The 18,102-nt window shown below is 36.9% G+C and overlaps 1 protein-coding gene across 1 annotated transcript in view; it reads left to right on the top strand.

The window, feature by feature from the left end:
• The window catches only part of COBLL1 (cordon-bleu WH2 repeat protein-like 1), a 52,125-nt gene that overhangs the window by 19,558 nt on the left and 14,465 nt on the right, over nt 1-18,102 (top strand). Inside the window, exons 3-8 of the mRNA XM_009325392.1 lie at nt 1,173-1,374; nt 2,303-2,531; nt 5,160-5,254; nt 5,379-5,618; nt 13,927-14,071; nt 14,708-14,776. Coding sequence (XP_009323667.1) covers nt 1,173-1,374; nt 2,303-2,531; nt 5,160-5,254; nt 5,379-5,618; nt 13,927-14,071; nt 14,708-14,776 — 980 coding nt within the window. The remainder of the gene's footprint in view (nt 1-1,172; nt 1,375-2,302; nt 2,532-5,159; nt 5,255-5,378; nt 5,619-13,926; nt 14,072-14,707; nt 14,777-18,102) is intronic.

Here is an 18,102-nt window from a genome sequence, read left to right as displayed (position 1 = left end):
CTATGCTACCAGAATACTTGCATCTGTTACGAGATTACATCTAGAATTTAAGATTTCTGATAAAGCCATACCAGCCAAACCCTATAGTAATTTTCTCTTAGACACTTCAGTGTTCTTTTCAACATAGCATTTGATTGCTTCAGACTTTTAAATTATTTTCGTAATATCCTTGTGAGACAGAGCAAGTGATAGATTTCCCTGTTTGTAGCTGTAACTGAGAGATGCAGAGGGCATCAAAATGAAATGCTCCTTACAGATGATTACCCAACTCTAAAAATTATTGAGGAATGACCAGTTCCAGTGACCTGAAGTATAACCTTATTCAGTTACTGTAACATGCAAAGTTAGGATACTCTCCTTACCTTTGGTCTTTTTAAACTTCTGTGGCACTTCTGTTTAAAGTACAGCTTTAATAAATTTATTCCAGTAGTAACTGGGAATGTTCAGCCTGTTTGAACACCATTCTGCGTGTTCTTCATTGAGCACTGGGAGAACAAGGACATACAGTTAGTGACTACATATGAAAAATTCGGTTTGCCATACTTAATTGTGAAAAGGACATCTGTTGCATCACACAGAGCTTCTCAAGAAATGGCATTCAACTACTATATTGTCATTTAGCTTCTTTCTCTCTGTCTGTATTAAACACCTGGCTCTCATTTTGGGATCCCTAATGCAAGACCTCCTTAAAAGGTGACTTCCTCAAACTTGATTTCTCCTGCTTCCTCCAAATGGCTCATGCTCAGAATTTCTGAAAATAAAGTCCCTTGTAACCTCAGAATGCAGAATTTCAAGCTCTGGAAGGAAACTGTTCTTAATGAATAGCAGGGCATTTATTGCCACTGCTACAGTTCCCATTAAATGTCAAAAGAGGTGGCTAATCCACATCTCCCTGCTGACCTCAGGAAAAGCATCACTTCACACAAGCAAAAATTTCCCCCGTTGCTCAAGCACTTGGCATACTTTTGTGCAAGCTGGTTTCATTTTCTTTTTAGTGGTGGTTTTTTGGGTTTGGCGCTTTTTTTTGATGTTGAAGATATTTAAAGTTGGTGCCTGGCAGTAATTATTTAATTGTGGAAGGGAAAGGATGACTCGGGTTAAATGTTTAGCAGCATGTTTTGTTATAGCCTGCTTAATTGTCATCTGTTGTGATTTCCATTTGTCTTTCACAGGAAGCCCATGATGGACTTGCTGATCTTTCTCTGCGCACAGTATCATTTAAATCCATCAAGTTATACTATAGAGTTGGTATCAGCAGAAAATAGCCAGATTAAATTCAAACCCAACACACCAGTGGGAATGCTTGAAGTGGAAAAGGTGATTGTAAAGCCAAAACAAATGGATAAGAAGAAACCTGCTCCGGTTATACCAGAGGTGAGAACTAAAATTAAAGCATATTGAGAAATTAGAATCACTATTGTATTCAACAAGTTGAGCAGGTGGCTCAGCCTCTTGTTTCAGCTTTTCCTGTTGTCTCTCATCCTCTCACCATGCACCCCGGTGAAATGCTTGGCTCCATGTTCTTGATAACCTCCTCTTAGGTAAAATATATCACAATTTGTTGCTGCAAACATATTTGCTGCCAAAAGAAGGAAACATTACAATATTATTTGAAATCCCCCGCCTTACTGTGCTTTTGACAAATTCTGCAGATGAAGTGTGGCTGAATACAGCCTTCCACGAACTGATAATCAACAACTTGTACCATCTGTCATGCTGTGATACATATGCCCTTCTGATTGTATGTTCATTTTCCTTTAATACGTACTGTACTTTTTTGTTGTTACTTGACTTTTTTTATATACCCTTAAGAAGGCAGGAGCTTTTAGAAGTGCTAAAGCAACTTCTGGGTGTTGCCTAAATCTTTCCTCCCGCCTTGTCTGCTGTATAGAAAAATACTGTTTCTTAATTTATCTAAAGCACTTTACGCGGGGCCAGGGGAGCTCTGCTGCTGCCCTTTTACCTTCATCCTACGCACGTGCACACGCCCGCGCTCACGGCTCATTGGCTGACTTCTACAGCTGCCTAATGTAACCTAGCAGGGCATCTCGCTCCAGACACGTACCCTGCTGGGCAGGCAAATGACAGATGCTAAAGGAGGAGCAGACTATTTCATGTGTTCTTTTCTTGAGTAGAAGGGAATTGCAAATTAGTTCTTAGTTTCTCTGGTAATGTTACTGAATCTATAACATTGGTGAAGTTGGCCATAAGGGGAATTCCTGTGATTACTGTAAGGCTGTTATAAAAATGCTAGTTCTTTCAGAATTTGTGCTGGTATTTATTGGAACTTTCTTCTCTTAAGCAAACAGTAAGGGTAGTGATAAACTACAAGAAGACACAGAAGACGGTAGTAAGAGTTAGTCCGCACGCACCCCTTCAAGAACTCATACCAATTATCTGTAGTAAATGTGAGTTTGATCCTTCACACACTCTGCTGTTGAAGAATTACCAGTCTCAAGAACCCCTTGATGTGACAAAATCTCTTAATGACCTTGGACTAAGAGAATTATATGCCATGGATATCAGTCGAGGTAAGATAACTTTTGTAAATTGCAGTTATAGAAAAGATAATTACTTGGTATTTCAATAATGTATACATTTTGTTGGGTTTTTTTTACTTATGAAGAAATTAATTTCTAGCAATTTAGTATATATTACATTAGTCTTCCACAAAATTGAAACTGGGACAAGTTTACCTGTACTTATGTTTGAGAAGTGCTATAGAAAGGTTTTATTTTCTAACAAAGTGTTAGGTACCAGCAAAGGTCGCTAAGTACAAATCATTGCTTAAAAGCAACCCCTGCCTTTCCTTCCCTTCCCCCACCCTTTCCCCAAGAAGACCAACACCACTGTATTTCCCTTAGCTCATAGAAAAGACATAGAATCACGATGAGCTGAAAGGAACAGAAACATTAGAGAAATTTAGTTTGTTTTAAAATTATTTAAAATTTAAAAGTGTATTCTGATGGTGTTTATGTATATTTCTGAGTGCTGTTTGCTAATTTTATAGATTGTGATGGAATAATAATTCTCTTTCTAATCATGGTCCAACAGGGGCACTATGAGCTAACTTCCTGATATCTGTACAGACATTCCTATGCCTGGTTTTAAGACAGCTGTAAGCCTGTCTTTTTCATGAAGGGTTTATTGTGCTGTGATTAAAAATTCTATACAGTGTGGTTTGTTCTGTCTCAGACATTTCTCACAGGAAATTTTACCTCAATATAGAATGCAGTAATATTGGCTCGTTCCTGTTCTTGACCACTGTTCTATTTGCTTGTTTCTCTTTCTGCTCTAAAACTTGGGGGGTTTTGTTGGTTTTTTTGTTTGTGTCTTTTCCCCCCTTCTACCTAAATATGGTAACCTTATCGTTTGGTGGTTACAGTTTCAAGAATTCTCTCAATTACTTCCTAAAGGCCAGTTATCTTGAAGAACAGGAGAATGATAGATTTGGAAAATACGTCCTTTTCCCATGGAGAAAACAATAATGAAATCTTATTCTTCTTCGCTGGAAAACAACATATTTTTACTTGCCTAAACATGTTACTTGGACTACATGTGCCCATAGTGCATTGTCTTGTTTGCTGTCTGGCTACTGCTTTCATCTACAGACTGGTAGAGCTGCCTTTTGCACAGAATGACATGTGCTTCATTTGAATCAACAGCCAAAAATCCTTAGGAGAGAATACAAAGGCATATACACTTTCCACGAGGCAGTGCCCCGCTAGGAAATATAGATATACTTCAGTTCTCTTAACACAAAGTAGTTCAGCATTTCAATTTTGCAGACAACTTCAAAGCTTTGAATTTTCAGCTTTATGAAAGTAAATGGTGAGGTATACCTGTACTTAATAGAATTTAAATTCAAATCTTATTTTTTCAGATTGTATTTTAATTATACATTCCTCTTTGTTTTCCAAGTTTGGACTGCCTGACAATCCAAAACTTACAGAGCAAACTATTCTATATACTAGTTTTCCTCTTTCCTTCAGACGTATAAGTGGACTCTCTCTCCTTATTTACAAGATTCCAGTCTGTGTTGCATGTTGCATGTCAGGCTCAAGTTCTTAAATGGCTTATAGCATTAGGTAGTAAAGATACACAGCCTTTTATTTCAGGAAAGTACCCAGTTACTTTTTCCTAATGTTGAAGATTCAGCTTGGCTTTCTGTGTTTGTAACTTGTAACTGCATCCTTGATTCAGATTCACATTTTCTGTCTTTCTTTTTGTCTTTCTGTAGCCACATCACCAGTTGATTTAAATTTACCATCTTTGCAAGGTACGATTTACTGAAATAGGCAGTGAAACTGTAGCACTTAAGCGACATTACCATCCGCCCCTATTATAACATCTGCTTAACTGTCATGAGTAATTCTCTGTCCTGTCATAAATGCATATTTAAAAAGATAATACAGAAGTGGATATACCCAGCTATATATAAAGTATTTCCGTATACTTTTACCCTAGATCAATTGATTAAATTTACAGTCATGTTTATGTTGATACATAAATAGCGGTCTTGTTGATTTCTGTTGCTTACTGCATTTGCATTCAATGGGATTTCTTTAAGAAAGTCAAACCTGGTAAAAATTAAAAGGAGACAACCTTTATATTTACAATTTATTTGCATGAATAAGACGACGTAAGGAGGGTAAATTCTGCAAGATACCAGAGTGGACTTGACTACCTTTACTATGACTGCCGTGCAGTTATGTGTGCAGCACCTATCAGGTGTTTCGGTGATCCTTCTCCTTAGTCATACCATGTGCAGGCTTGTGCCTGAATTGTCCCACTTCACACTTTGCCATGAATTTAAACTGTTAGGAATTGAGAGCTGGAGAAGCTGATCCTCTTTTTCCCTTTTACAGCCTTTGTGATATGAACCATAACACAACGAGTGGGATGGGCTGGGTTAAGTGCTGGGGGTATTAATAGCAGCTGAAACTCATCTATTCTGAGTTCTGAGAAAGGCAGGAAGAACGTGGATGGTAGGAAACCTGTTCATTTTGCAGCATTTAGAAGAACTATTAATATAGGTGATTTACGACTTGTTTTGTATATCCTTCCAGGAGGCTTATGACAGACAGTGAAATAGTAAGAACGCAGGAGGAATAATCTGTGCAATAAATAACATCTAGAACGATTATTTTCTATTTTAGACTCCTACCAATCTGAAAATTTAGATGTTCTGAAGGAGAAAGAAAACAAAGGATTTTTCAGCTTTTTTCAACGAAGCAAGAAGAAAAGAGAACAAGTAAGATGGAACTTTGTATAAGCAAAACTTCTAGAAACATATTCATATTGAGCAATCAATACGGTTCGTTGTTTTCCAGAAAGTATAAGTAACTTGGAATTTTTTTCTTCCCCTGCACTCCAAGGCTGCCAGTGCCCCAGCAACTCCATTGATGAGCAAGCCAAGGCCAACATTCATCACGAGATCTAACACTGTTAGTAAGCAGTATGATTCAAACACTCTGCCATCTGAAATGCCGAAGAAACGGAGAGCTCCTTTACCGCCTATGCCAAATTCTCAGAGTGCTCCCCAGGAACTTGCACAAGCCCAAGTCAGACCGGCATCTGATATTGTGAAATCTAACAGCCTTGATAGGAATGAACAGGTTAGTTACATTTGCTTCACTTCTCTTAAATCAAGAAGTTTAGCCAGAATAATTCTGATAACCCTGTTAATATCTGCTGAGGCTCGATATAAATTGGAAATAAAAGTGTAGTACTTGCTTTTAAAAGTTTTAGTTTGAAAATAACTACATAAATTGAAAGATGCGTTCCTTTTGAACTTCACATCCTGTATCCAAAATAGCTGCTGTATTTTGAAAAGGCAAAACCAACTTCTTATATAAGTTGATATTGTGAGCACCTTTTTGTTCTTTTTGATGAATAGTTTATATATTTAAATGTGAGAACATTGTCTCACTTTATTATATCCAGTAATTGATGTTTTGATATCTCCAGTAATTTTTAATGTTTTAGTTACGTGTGATAAAGAGTGGTTTGTTCATTACATTACTAGGAAAAGGTGGAAATCTTGGGAGTAGTCTTAACATTCTTGTGCTCCTAGCAAGTTAAAGTAAGGTTTTATTTTAATCAAATAGGGATGTATTTAATTGAAGCTATGATATGTGGGCTGCATATTTAAGTAACCTAGATATCCCATGCAGTGCAGAAAGTCTGCCAACAGAATTTGGGAGAATTGATGCATTAAGCATTATCCTGATACCGCACATATTGTCAATTGTGAATTCCAATTAAAGATCAAGGCTAAAATTGTCATTATAATTCTTTTTTAAATTTCATACTTCGCTTTGAATGCAGAATCTAAAGGGGTCTTTAATAAATGAGGTTATTGGCATGCTAGAAAAATAAAATGGAGAACTAAATGAAATACAAGCCTGAGAGATTAATTTTGTGTTAGAGACAAGAGATTTCAAACTGTGATTTCCTTTATCTTCATACAATGATTTACTCTTTCATTGATGCACAGAACCACAAGAGAAAAAGCTTTTTTATTTGAAGAAGACAAAGGTTTCTTTCTGTATTTTAATAAAAGGAACTCTGGGAGGGAAAAAATCATGATCTTTTTTTACCTCATCATGTTTGTCTGTTAATTGAATTCAAATTTTTTGAAAATAATTTATTAATGTCAACATGCTTTAAATTATTAATATCCTATTATGTCTAACAGTAATGTGTGACTGCTGGGCTAGGATCTGTCACTCAACAAAATTGCTTAGATTTATTATTTTGTACTGACATTTCTTATTCCTCTAAAGTGATGTGACTGAAGTTGAATAGCTCACAAAGAAAGGACAGAAGTCCAGATTAAGTTATATTTTTGTGTGTATCTTCTAATTTGTACTACTTTGTGCAGCTCCCTTAGAAGCCTTTGGCATGTGTTTTTTAAGATGACTTCTGTTTCATTCCGATTTGATTGCACAGTCATTTATCAGATAATACAGCACTTGGGACTTAAATGTGGGCAAATATTTGCTCTGTGCTTTGAATTTTATTAATTCATGTAAAATATTTTGTCTTTTTAATATCTACTTTCCAATAAATACAATCTAATGAATGAATTTAGACCGCATAGTACATATTGCTCAACTTGATCGGGGAACTCTTTGGAGGGATCCTATGAGAGACTTCCTTGGAGAATAAAGCTGCTCCTTGGAAGAGTGCTGAGATACTTTCAGAGACAGCCTTCCTGCAGCACAAGAGCGGTCCATTCACCTAAGTGGGAAAAGGAGTAGGCATAAAAATAAACAGTCCCATTTAAATGTGCTACTGAGAGAGCTCAAGTGCAAAAGTAAGCATGTGAGGGATGGAAAGGGGACAGAGCAATTCCCAAAAAGAAATATAGAGATACTTCTTAGACATGTAGAGATGCAGTTAGGAATGCAAAGGCAAGCCTGGAGTTCGAAGTGGCATGAGATGTCAAGAACAACAAGAAGGGCTTTTGTAATTTAGTGGCAAGCAGAAGTCCAAGGATGAAGGACAAGGTCATCTACCTTTATTTTAGCAAGGTGTTTGTCACAGTCTACCACAACATTTTTTTGTTGAAAAGCTAGTAAGGTATGGACTAGACAGATGAACCATAAGGTAGGACAAAAACCGGCTCAAATGGTGGTAGTTAATGGCTCAAAGTCAGACTGGTTGCCAGGTGGAGTTCCTGAGGAGTTGGTAGTATGTCCAATACTGTTAAATATCTTTATGAACAACCTAGATGATGGAATTGAATGCACCCTCAACAAACTTGAAGTTGACACCAAACTGGGTGGAGAGGTAGGCAGACCAGAAGAGCCACCATTCAGGGAGACAGTGACAGGCTTGCAACGGCATGAGGTTTAAAAAAGATGCATGTGAAATTCTCTATCTAGAATGGAATAATCCCTTTGTTCAAGGGAAGTGGTAGAAGCTCCCTCGCCTGAAATATTCAAGCTGTGTCTTGACAGGCTCCTGCAATAACCTAATCTAAGACCTTGTGTTCAACAGAAGGTTGGACCAAATGATCTCCAAAGGTCCCTTCCAACTTAGACTTTTCTGTTCGCATGGGTGAGTCAGACTCTTGATTTTCAAAATTGTATGCACATAATTAGGAGAACAGAAAAAAATATAGTAGGGCTTCATCACTAACAGAACCCAACAAATACTTGTTTTTGCTGTGAGATCAAGCACTGCTTGAGTAATGCTGGCAAGGGGAAGATTTGGAAGCTTTGTTTCTCAGAGCTTCCACTGAAGTCTCTAAAATAAACAAAAAGGTATCTCCAGCTATTGAGACTTCTGGTTTCACTTAACTGTAAAATAAAGGACAGTTCCCTTAAAAACACAAGGTGCTAGGCGAGGGACAATGTAAAATAATTTTATTTAAATAAAAATGTCCTTTACAGGATTTGCAACTTTATAAATTAAATTGGCTACTATTTAAATACATAGTAAGAATCAGTCTTTATTGCAAGGATTGATATCCTAAATACAGAATTTTAAATGAAATATATAAGCATTGTAGAACAAAGTCAGTTTTGATGGTTGCACAGCATTTCATCATCTGTATCATGTGCATTAATGTTTTCTCAACCCAAAGTAACCAATTTATACTTGTTTAATTCAGGTCAGTTCTCAGTAGTGCAGCAAGTACAATAGTCACACTAGACCACAATTATTTCATTGTAAACAATATAAGACTTTGGTCTCTCATATTCTCCACTGTTGAAAATATGCGTCCTGCTGGGAGGATTTAAAGACTTTTTTGGGTTGCTCACCAGGCTGATTGGGTTTTTTTGCTGGGCTATTTAGTATGTCTGGGAGTTTCACTGTTATTGCAGTGTCCCATTAAGTTAATTTACAAAACTCAGGATATCCTTTTTTTTTCTTAAGGGTTACTTTTTATCTGCTTTTGCCTTACAAGAAGCATTTCCTTGCAAATCATACTGCTTTGAAGAACGCCTAAGTTCTGAAGCCTGCCCTTCGGTTTATTTGGCAGACTGGATACATACTTTATTTCTTCTATGGACCAGGATGACCTTCTGTATGTGCCTTATTATGGACAGATCTCTTTTGTAACATCCACAAGGAAGACAAAGTGAAAAGTCAGTTTTGCCTGGATAAACTGTTTGCCTGGTTTTGATAGAAACATGCCAAAGTAGTAACATCAGACAACAGTGAAATGAGCCAACTTTAAGGGAACAGTGTTCTCACTGTTGTCTGTCTTCAAATTGTAGTCCAATTTCTTACAGTATGAAAAAGGGTTTTAATGTTTACCTCCTACAGCTTCTCCACTTCTTTTTCCTTGAAAAAGAAACTGCTTTCTCTTTATATGAGCGGTTACATGCTGGTATGAGGATTGGAATTTTTTCTGCCTCAATTTCAGAGTGATTACAGAATTAGTTTTTGGAGATATGTTCCTATTTTTAGGGGAGAAATTAGTACAATGGATGTAAGGGTAGCTTTTACAAGTTCTTATGTAGCATGATTTGCTCATTCTATATGAGACTTAGAAGATGACTAGTAAGCTTAAATAGTTAATGTTTGTCCAGCAAATTTCTACATTAAATCAGATTGGAAATGAGCCTGTTAGTCTCTAATATTGAAATCCCTCACTTGTTTGTCAGTTCTAATTTTGGGCAAGATGGCTCTTGCCAGAAGTGTGTTTAGAACTAGCAAGTTTAAATACACTTGCAAGTAGAGAGGACTCTCAAGGGTTTTTGCAAAGTGTTGTTGTATAATGCAGTATGTGTATCTTCACAGTTTTCATAGAAGTGGATGCAATTTTCTAGTAATAACACTTCTTTAAAAGAAAATTTCTTTTAAAAGAAATGCATTTGATTATGTCCAAAATGTCATTGCTGATTTTCTTCCTAATGCTTTATTTATAAAAACTAGACTGTGATGTCTTCATTTTATCCCATGAATGTTTGTCTCCTTACACTGTTTTCAGTTATTGTAAAGGAGTATACCGAAGCTATGCTTGGGTAGGAACAATTAAGTGGAGATTTTTAGTCAAAACATTTACAGTTTTAAGTGATGGATAGGACTTCTCAACTGTAGAAATATAGCTTGCTTTTATTTACACAACCTTAACTCCTAAAGAAATTGACATCTCCAGTCTACGCCTTAGAAAAGAAAGGGAAGGAGAAGATGGGAGAATGGGGGAAGGGTGGGAAGCAACTAAACCATAAAGTATTTCTGAAAAGATTTATTAGCCACTGTCACGGAACAGCTTAGTTAAGATTTCTGGGAGGCACGAGTTCCACACTTAAGAAGTTACACCAGAGGCTCAGTTGCCTGAAACTTGATGGTCAGCCCTTTAAAGGAGAAGTTGGGCAATGATGCAGGAAGCACTATGAACATCAGGGAGGTCCTGAATAGAGCCAGTGTTACCTGGCAGAAGACAACGCTCAGGACTACCTGTTTGCTCTTGCTGAAGTTTTCATGAAGATCATTTGATATGAGTCTGGTATCATTCAGAATTGGTGGTGAAGATTGCATGTATCTACTTTTCGGTATACCAAATGCATAACCTTGTCCCCTTATTGTCCTTAGTTCTCTACCGGCCAGTATGTAGATATATCGTAGGAGAGAATAGTAGTATTGGGTGTTTGGACAGAATAACACCAGCTGAGTTTCTCCAAATATATTCTGTATGTCCTTTTCTTTCCAATAGGTCAGAGGTATATTACTTCCTCTTTAGTACTTTGGCTACGTATTTGGGAAGCTTAAGTCATGTAATAGAAATTGAGCGCATTAATCATTGTAAGAGCAAATACAATTTTTTTTCCCCTGTTACTCCTTGGACGTACATTTGCATGCATAATTGTACAAAGGGAAGAAAGAAATACTAGCAGTATGACTAGCAATGTGCCTGATATCCTAGTCGCCTGTATATCTTCTGGTAAACCTGGTTATCTATGGAGCAAAAGAGGTAGGTACTGGTGGTATGAAAATGTGTATATAGTGACCCTTGGTGTGAGGTATGCTTTCCAGCACACTGAAATGCACCACTACCACTACATTCTTTCCCAACTACTTTTTTTTTTGCCTTCCATTCCAGCTGCAAAATTACTGTGGCTTAATTACCTTTCCTTTGCTTTTTGAAATTATAAGAAAGGCCAGGCATCATGTCTGCCACTGCTTACAGAGGCTGGAACTTTGGAAGCACTGGCCTCTATAAGTGTCTGCTTGGGGTGGTGTGGGACTTGGTGCCAAATTTGTCGGTACACATTGGAGGCTAAAAAGCTTCATATCCACCCTTGCTTGTTCGAGGATGAGAGGAGGATGTACGGTGTCAAAAGTGGAACTCCTACGTATGTTGTGGAAGTTATGACAGAGTTCACTGGTGTTTCTGCACAAGCACAATTAATTACTTTAGTGATTCTAACATGATTTTTAATTTAAGTGTAACTGATAAAGCACTGGTTATCATTGGCAGTTGGTATGACACATGAACACCCAGATGTATATTCCAAAACTTTGTCAGATATGTCTTAATAACATTATTTTTTTCCATCTGTTTAAAGTACTATTTTCACATTACAGCCTTTGTTAGGATTTGAAAGCTCTTAATATTCATATGTTGAATAATTCCTGAGAAAATCTGTTCAACACTTGAACCTTAACTGGAACATTTAGTACTTTCTCGAAATCTCTTTGCAAATCGTTTGTTTCTTTGGATGCAAAGGGCAGTAGAAAGGCTTATAAAAATCTTCTAGTAGCATTTGTGCTCTTACGCTGAGAACATTATTTCCCCCCTACACACATACTCTTTCTGTGCAGGAGGAACTCTGGTGACATCTGTTTAGCTGAGCGAGTATGCGCAGAACTCTGTGCCAGCCAAGTCAGCTGAGGGAGCCTGTGCGAAGCAGATGAGGGTGCAGACCTTTGAACAGAGAAGCAGTGTCTTTGTGCAGAATGGAGGAGCTGCAGCTACCAAAGAGGAGAAAAATAGAAGTGCCCAACAGCAAGGAAGAAAATGATTTAACAATAAAAAAAGCCTCATTTGGGGAAATAATACTATATTTGACATCCCCTCCTGCATAAATTCAGATGCTGAATACTATTCATTCATTTTCTTGTAGAACTGTTTGGGAACTGTGAATAAGAAACTATAAAAGTGTAGAGTGATTTTTGTCGTGTGACGTTTTAATCTAGAAACTGACTTTTAATAATAGTTTAAAAACTATTCAAGCATGCAAGTATTTTTAATTAGGAGTGGAGTGCTATGTCCATATACTCTGCTGTTCTTGAAGCACAAGGTGAAATGTTCTTTTGTTTTTTTCTCCTTAAAACCCAGAGTCCTGCTTTGCTGTAAAAGGTTTGAGTTGCTTGCTTTGGCATTAAAGTGATAGGTAGAAGAATTGTGTGAACATTTTGGACAGTGTTGCTCCTTACAGTGCAGTAAAGTATCTCAGGGATCTGTCATACCTGACATCGAGGTGGGACAAAACAGATGACGGAGTCTGCCCAGAGTAGCTCAGAGGATGGTTTTCACCGTCCCAGTTCATTCATTCAGGTATTCCACTGAGATCTAACAGGAGCTGCCAAACACTGCTTCACAGACATCTTGTGCCAGTATCTTGTCTCTTGTGAGTAATTTTCTTTATAGTTTTGATTGTGTACAACCAAATACTCCCCTTACTGTAGGATGTGTATTTGTTTGGTGGTAGCTTTCTAAATGATAAGTATCTTATTCCACGGATATTGACACGGTCAATAATTCTGTTGTCAGTGATGTTTTTGAAAGGGTCATCAGTGAAACAAAAATTTGTAGGTGTATTTATGCTATCTCTGTTCCTCGATATTCTGCTTTGTGAAGTGGGCTGGTTCATTGAAGCACAGAGAAGTTCTCTGAAGATGACCCCATATCCAGTTGCTGTGTGGATCCTTCCAGCAAGAAATGAATGTCACTGCTGGATTTTATTATGTTGTCGAGTAGACAAGTGATAGGGATCAGAATTACCACAGAAATAGGCAGCTGTGTCTAATGCCAAAATACACTCCTTTGTTGCTGAGATCCGGAACGATACCATTCTAATAGATGTGGAAATACAAGGTTTCTTCAGCATAAGGCGAACTGCAGTTAAGAGTGGCAGGCAAATTTACAGCCACTGTCTTTTTGAGACACGGAACGTATTTCAAAAACGATTTAAAATGCAATTGGACTGCTGTATCGTAAAAACTATGAAGTCTTCAGTAGGTAGCCTTTGTCCATTTTTTAACGGTTCTGATTATTTGTGAATTAAGAAAATTTTTTGTCTTTTGCTACAATAATGAGGGCATTATTACAATTTAACATCAGTAGGTATTATAATTGTTGCTATTACAACTTACTTACTGAAGTTTAATTGTAATATTATGATTGTAAGACAGTTGTACTTTCCAAGATAAGTTTTGAAAGCTGGCGTTCAAAAAAAATTCTATAAAAGTTCAAGTATTTCAGATAGAGAAGCAAAATCCTAATAATTATGTATACAGCCCAATTAGGACTGCTGTTGAAGCAATGGAGAAGGGAACATTGTGTCATGTCATTGCAGCAGGGTGTAGTCAAAGCTTCTTTCCACAGTGATTTTTAGCTACTTTTAGGAAAGAATTATTTGGGGTTTATAGAATAGCCTTCAGGCATAAAAGAATTCAAATCCTCTTTTATACTATATATTAACAACTGATCCCCCTCCCCACTGTATCTTGTACCTCTGTGAATATATTCAATTATTCTAAAAAAATCTTTTTTTTTTTTTTTTTTTTAATCTACTCCTCGGAGGAATTAAGATGAAAAACATAGTATGTTTGGTAATAGGTATATACTCTCTGTTTCCCAAATGTGTATTATAAATACTTTTGGAGAATAATTACTACCGCTATTTTGCTGTTTTTCTTTGATTGCTAATAATCTTCTTCCTCCCCTGTCTCCCTTCTTAGGGCCCTCCGGGATTAGTACGGAAAGGTTCTCTGCCGCTCAGTGACACCGCTTCCGTGAACTCCTCTCTACGGAGGATGAAGCGCAAAGCACCCTCACCACCCTCTAGAGCACCAGAAGATCAAAGTGAAAGCAGTAATGAGACTGGTAATCTTTTTATGCTGTTTAATTGGGAGGCAACAGAAAGTATGGCAATTTGGCTAAACATTAAAGAAATACCACCTTATGAGATAAGAACTTCAAGTTAAAATATGAGTGCCAAACATCTTCAGATTGTAAGGAGCTACTGAATACTTACTGAATAAAGCTACAATACTACTTTGAGATTGGCTTAAAGTAGTGTGCGAAAGTAGGCAGGCTTTAGGGCACGCAGATCAGAAAAAAAGCAGAAAATAACAAATTAATTATAGTTAGGTTAACTATAGCAATTGTTTTTGTGTTAATCAGGTGGACAGCTTGGGGGGGAGAAAAGATTAGCTTCTCTGGATCAGAGAAGGTTTAATAGGAAATAGCTGAGAGGAAGAATTTTAGAGAAAGTTTTGTATTGTTCTTTTGTAATTGTTCTGTTTGAACAAAAATTCAGTTCTCTGGTTCAAAAAGACCTTAGAGCTGAAATTAAAATATCTGGGAAATGTGACAACGAACACTGGTTGCTTAAGAGAAGGTGCATTTCTTACAGACTGGTGAGTTCTTCAAGATCACAATTTAACATTTTATCTAGAACTTTTGTTGGTGCAGAAATTGAGGCGCAATAAAAAAAGCTTGTCACTTGACCTTTTGCAGTAATGGAGTCAACAGAATCAGCCCCTGCTAAAGTGGAAGAGAGAGCCACCGAAATGCGGTCTGAAACAGGTTGGTTCTTTTTCCAAATGCATTGATAAAATTTACTTCATAGCAAGCTATGATAATTCATAGTAATAAATTACTGTACTATAGATGTGTCCTAAGCATAGAACTAATTTTAATGTTTCAGATCAATTAACTTTTCCTTTGAAATACAAATATGGCTCTCTAAAATACAGATGTTTTACTGTCTACAGAAACACATACGATATATTTTGTATTGGTCTCTGTGCTTTACATTTAATAACCTAAACATTATCCCTGTTTTCCCTCCTCCCCCACAAGTTGTAGACAAGAACAAGCCAGAACTGTTGTGATTCTTGTATACCTCATAACAAGCCTTTCCAAAGCTAAAGCCCAGTCTTGTTTTCAGAACCCCTCCTTGTGCTGCCCTTGACCTGCATAACCTAGGGGTAGGAGCAAATCTGTGACTGCCTTTTGGTTTGCATCTGAACAGCCTTTGAAAACATAAGTTGTAAATATAAACTGTAAAAATAGTTGTTTATACATTAAATTAAATCATTTGTTGGGTGCTATGGAAAAAATGTGATCTATAAAAGTATAGCTGTTTAAAATACAGTTCTTTAGCTGCTGAACATAATACTTCTAATTTACGCAGTTTGTACTGTTAAGTACTGTTGTTTGTAAGCATCAGGCTGTAGGGTTCAGATACAAGATACGGCATCTAGGAGTCTTCTAAAATTTTAAAAGCTTTTAGAATAATCAGTGCCAGTGCAGTCTGGAAGAATCACTCTTCATTGTATTCCACTAAGAATGAAATATATAAACACTAAGCATGTGGAGTGCCACTGGCATTATATGAGGCTAAACACTCAGTTTCTGTGCTAGCTGACAGGAACTCTTAAGTAATTTTCCAGCTGTTTTATTTGGGAAGCAAAGCAAATTCTTCAGAGTGGTAAAATGCAAATGTACTGCAACAAGAGTTGAAAAAGTCACCTGCCATCCTAGGTCTCTGGCAAAGGGGGGAAAAAAAAAAGATCAGTAATGAGTAAATTTGGGCTTGGTTTGTGTTTAGGGCAATTTATGTGAATTGTCAGAAAAGACCTTTAATAGAAATAATATGTAACTTAATAAATGGGAAGTATGAAGCTATACTGTGTAGTCTGAGGTTGAAGATGTGATGAAGCTGTAACCTTTCCTTTTCCTAGTTGTTGTAGCAGATGAAGGAGGGTAGTTACTTCTAAGTGAGTGGCTCTTAATGAAGTTTATTAGTAGTTAATTTTCTGTGTTGAAAACTGTGTTTATCTATATGTGATGGGTCTAAGATGATGAGCAAAGTTATCATACTATGATTTAAAATCAAGTTTTTTTGGTTTTCCTGAGCTTGTTTCTATCTTAAGACTGTAGGTCCATGCTAGAATTTCTGCATTTCCCATCACTGTAATGTCCAAGTGCTGCACAGATAAACAGTCCTGAACTTCATAGAAAGGGCTTGTTTGCTTTTCCATAGATTTAGGAACCTCTGCTTGAGGCATTTAAGTTTTGTAATGAAATATATTAATTTAAGCTGTAATGGAAAGAAATAGAAAAACGGAATCATCTTCACTGGGCTTAGAACAGTCTGTGTTGAGCCCTAGGATTTACTTCTGCAGTTAGTGACAGTCTTCATTCTCTAGTTCTGCTGCTGCTGTCTTCGTGCAATGTCCTTTGCTGAAGACTTAATGCAATGCATTTTTTTTTAAATGTAGAGACAAGTCACATAGCAGAGCTTCATTGCCTTTTTTTTCTTTTTCTCATGGGATACTGCTGCTCTCTGGTGGCATCTCTGAAACTGTCCTGCGGCCTATTTATAAAGGGTCCTTTAGGCAAAGCCCATCATGCTGTGAGAATCAGTATTTACCTGCAGCAAAATAATTGCAGTACACTCGTCCTATTCCTAGTCTGAAAATGATGCAGATTTGGGTATTGTTTTAAATAGATAAAATAGTTCAATATGTCTTTAATTGCTAAGTTGGACATAATTTTAACTTTACATAAACTCAGTAGTTCCTTCCATTTGGATTAATACTGCTCTGATTGTCAGGCTTCTGGAAGCATTGCGAGTTTTTGTTCAGCTGTGACTGGCATTCCCAAAGGAGTTCTGTTATGCATTTGCTACTTTAGCAAATACAGTGTTACTTTCTGCCCTATAATGAACCATTGCAAATGTTCAATAAATGTTATTTGGTGTCTAAGTAGTGCATAGCTAATAGACACGTGTACGTCAAGTGGAACTATGCTATATAATTTGGAATAGGCAACATTTCTGCTGTGAAATGACAGTTTTCCCATGGTGTAAAAACAGACTGTACCTTGACAAAAGTAGTTTGAAGGCATACATCTACGAGAACAAATATTTAGAGAGAATTAATTTGAACATTTGGGATCACAAACAACAATTTTTTTTCTCAATTATGATTTTTGTTCCTTCCCAAAGCTTAATTAATGCTCAGTCTTTTTTTCTGAGGAAGAGGGTGAAATGGTGTTTTTTAAAAAAAATAATTAAAAAATTACAGATTTTTAAATAATTTCTCATCAAACAAATCCCTTGATATAATCTTCTTGGTTACAGTATCACTTAAGAACCTTTTTAAGTACTATAGAGTCAAGAGCAAAAACACTGGCAGATTTGCATGATGCGGTCAGGCTTTCCGGCTTTGGTGCTTACAAGCATAATGGCTCACAGAGCAGTGTCAGACGCCTATTCTCTGTTGTGCAAAGAGTATTCTTACTGACTCAAAGGAGACTTGCAGTTGGTATGTCAGTCATCTTATCAGGTATGTCTTCACAACGTCATCCCGTACACTTTAACAATGTTCTTTTAGGACTAATTTAAACTCAATGACTAATGTTCATAGACAAGAAATTATACAGAGACAAAAGTGAAATTTATATTATATATGTACTTACATATAGAGTATATAAGCAATAAGGCAACAGTATTTAGCCAGTATTGCCGTAAGTACTTCCTAGCAATATGTTGCATATAAAAACTCTACACTGAGGGTTTGGAAACAAGTCATAAAATCGGAGCTGTTCCTCTGGGGAGTTAACTGCATGATGTAAGTGAAGGATGGCTGTTAAGTGTTGTTTATCTATTAAACGCATTCAGACTTTATTCTGCTGCAGCAGTGGTGGCCCGGGTCTGGAGTGAGATCCAGTAACAGATCAAAAAGCACAAGTTGAAATTAACTCCAAGCAAGGCTGATATGCTGACAAATGAAGTAGAGCACTTTGGAAAAAGCGTGAGGGTTGTTTTTGTTTGGTATTACACATTTGTAGGTCAGGTTAGTCCACTCCCAGGCTTGGAAGTGTTCCTAGCACAGCAAAACAGA

This window comes from Pygoscelis adeliae, unplaced genomic scaffold, assembly GCF_000699105.1.
Source record: "Pygoscelis adeliae isolate BGI_AS28 unplaced genomic scaffold, ASM69910v1 Scaffold106, whole genome shotgun sequence".
Classification (NCBI taxonomy): domain Eukaryota; kingdom Metazoa; phylum Chordata; class Aves; order Sphenisciformes; family Spheniscidae; genus Pygoscelis; species Pygoscelis adeliae.
Note: the sequence above shows the minus strand (reverse complement) of the source record. Positions and strands in the feature narration are given on the sequence as shown.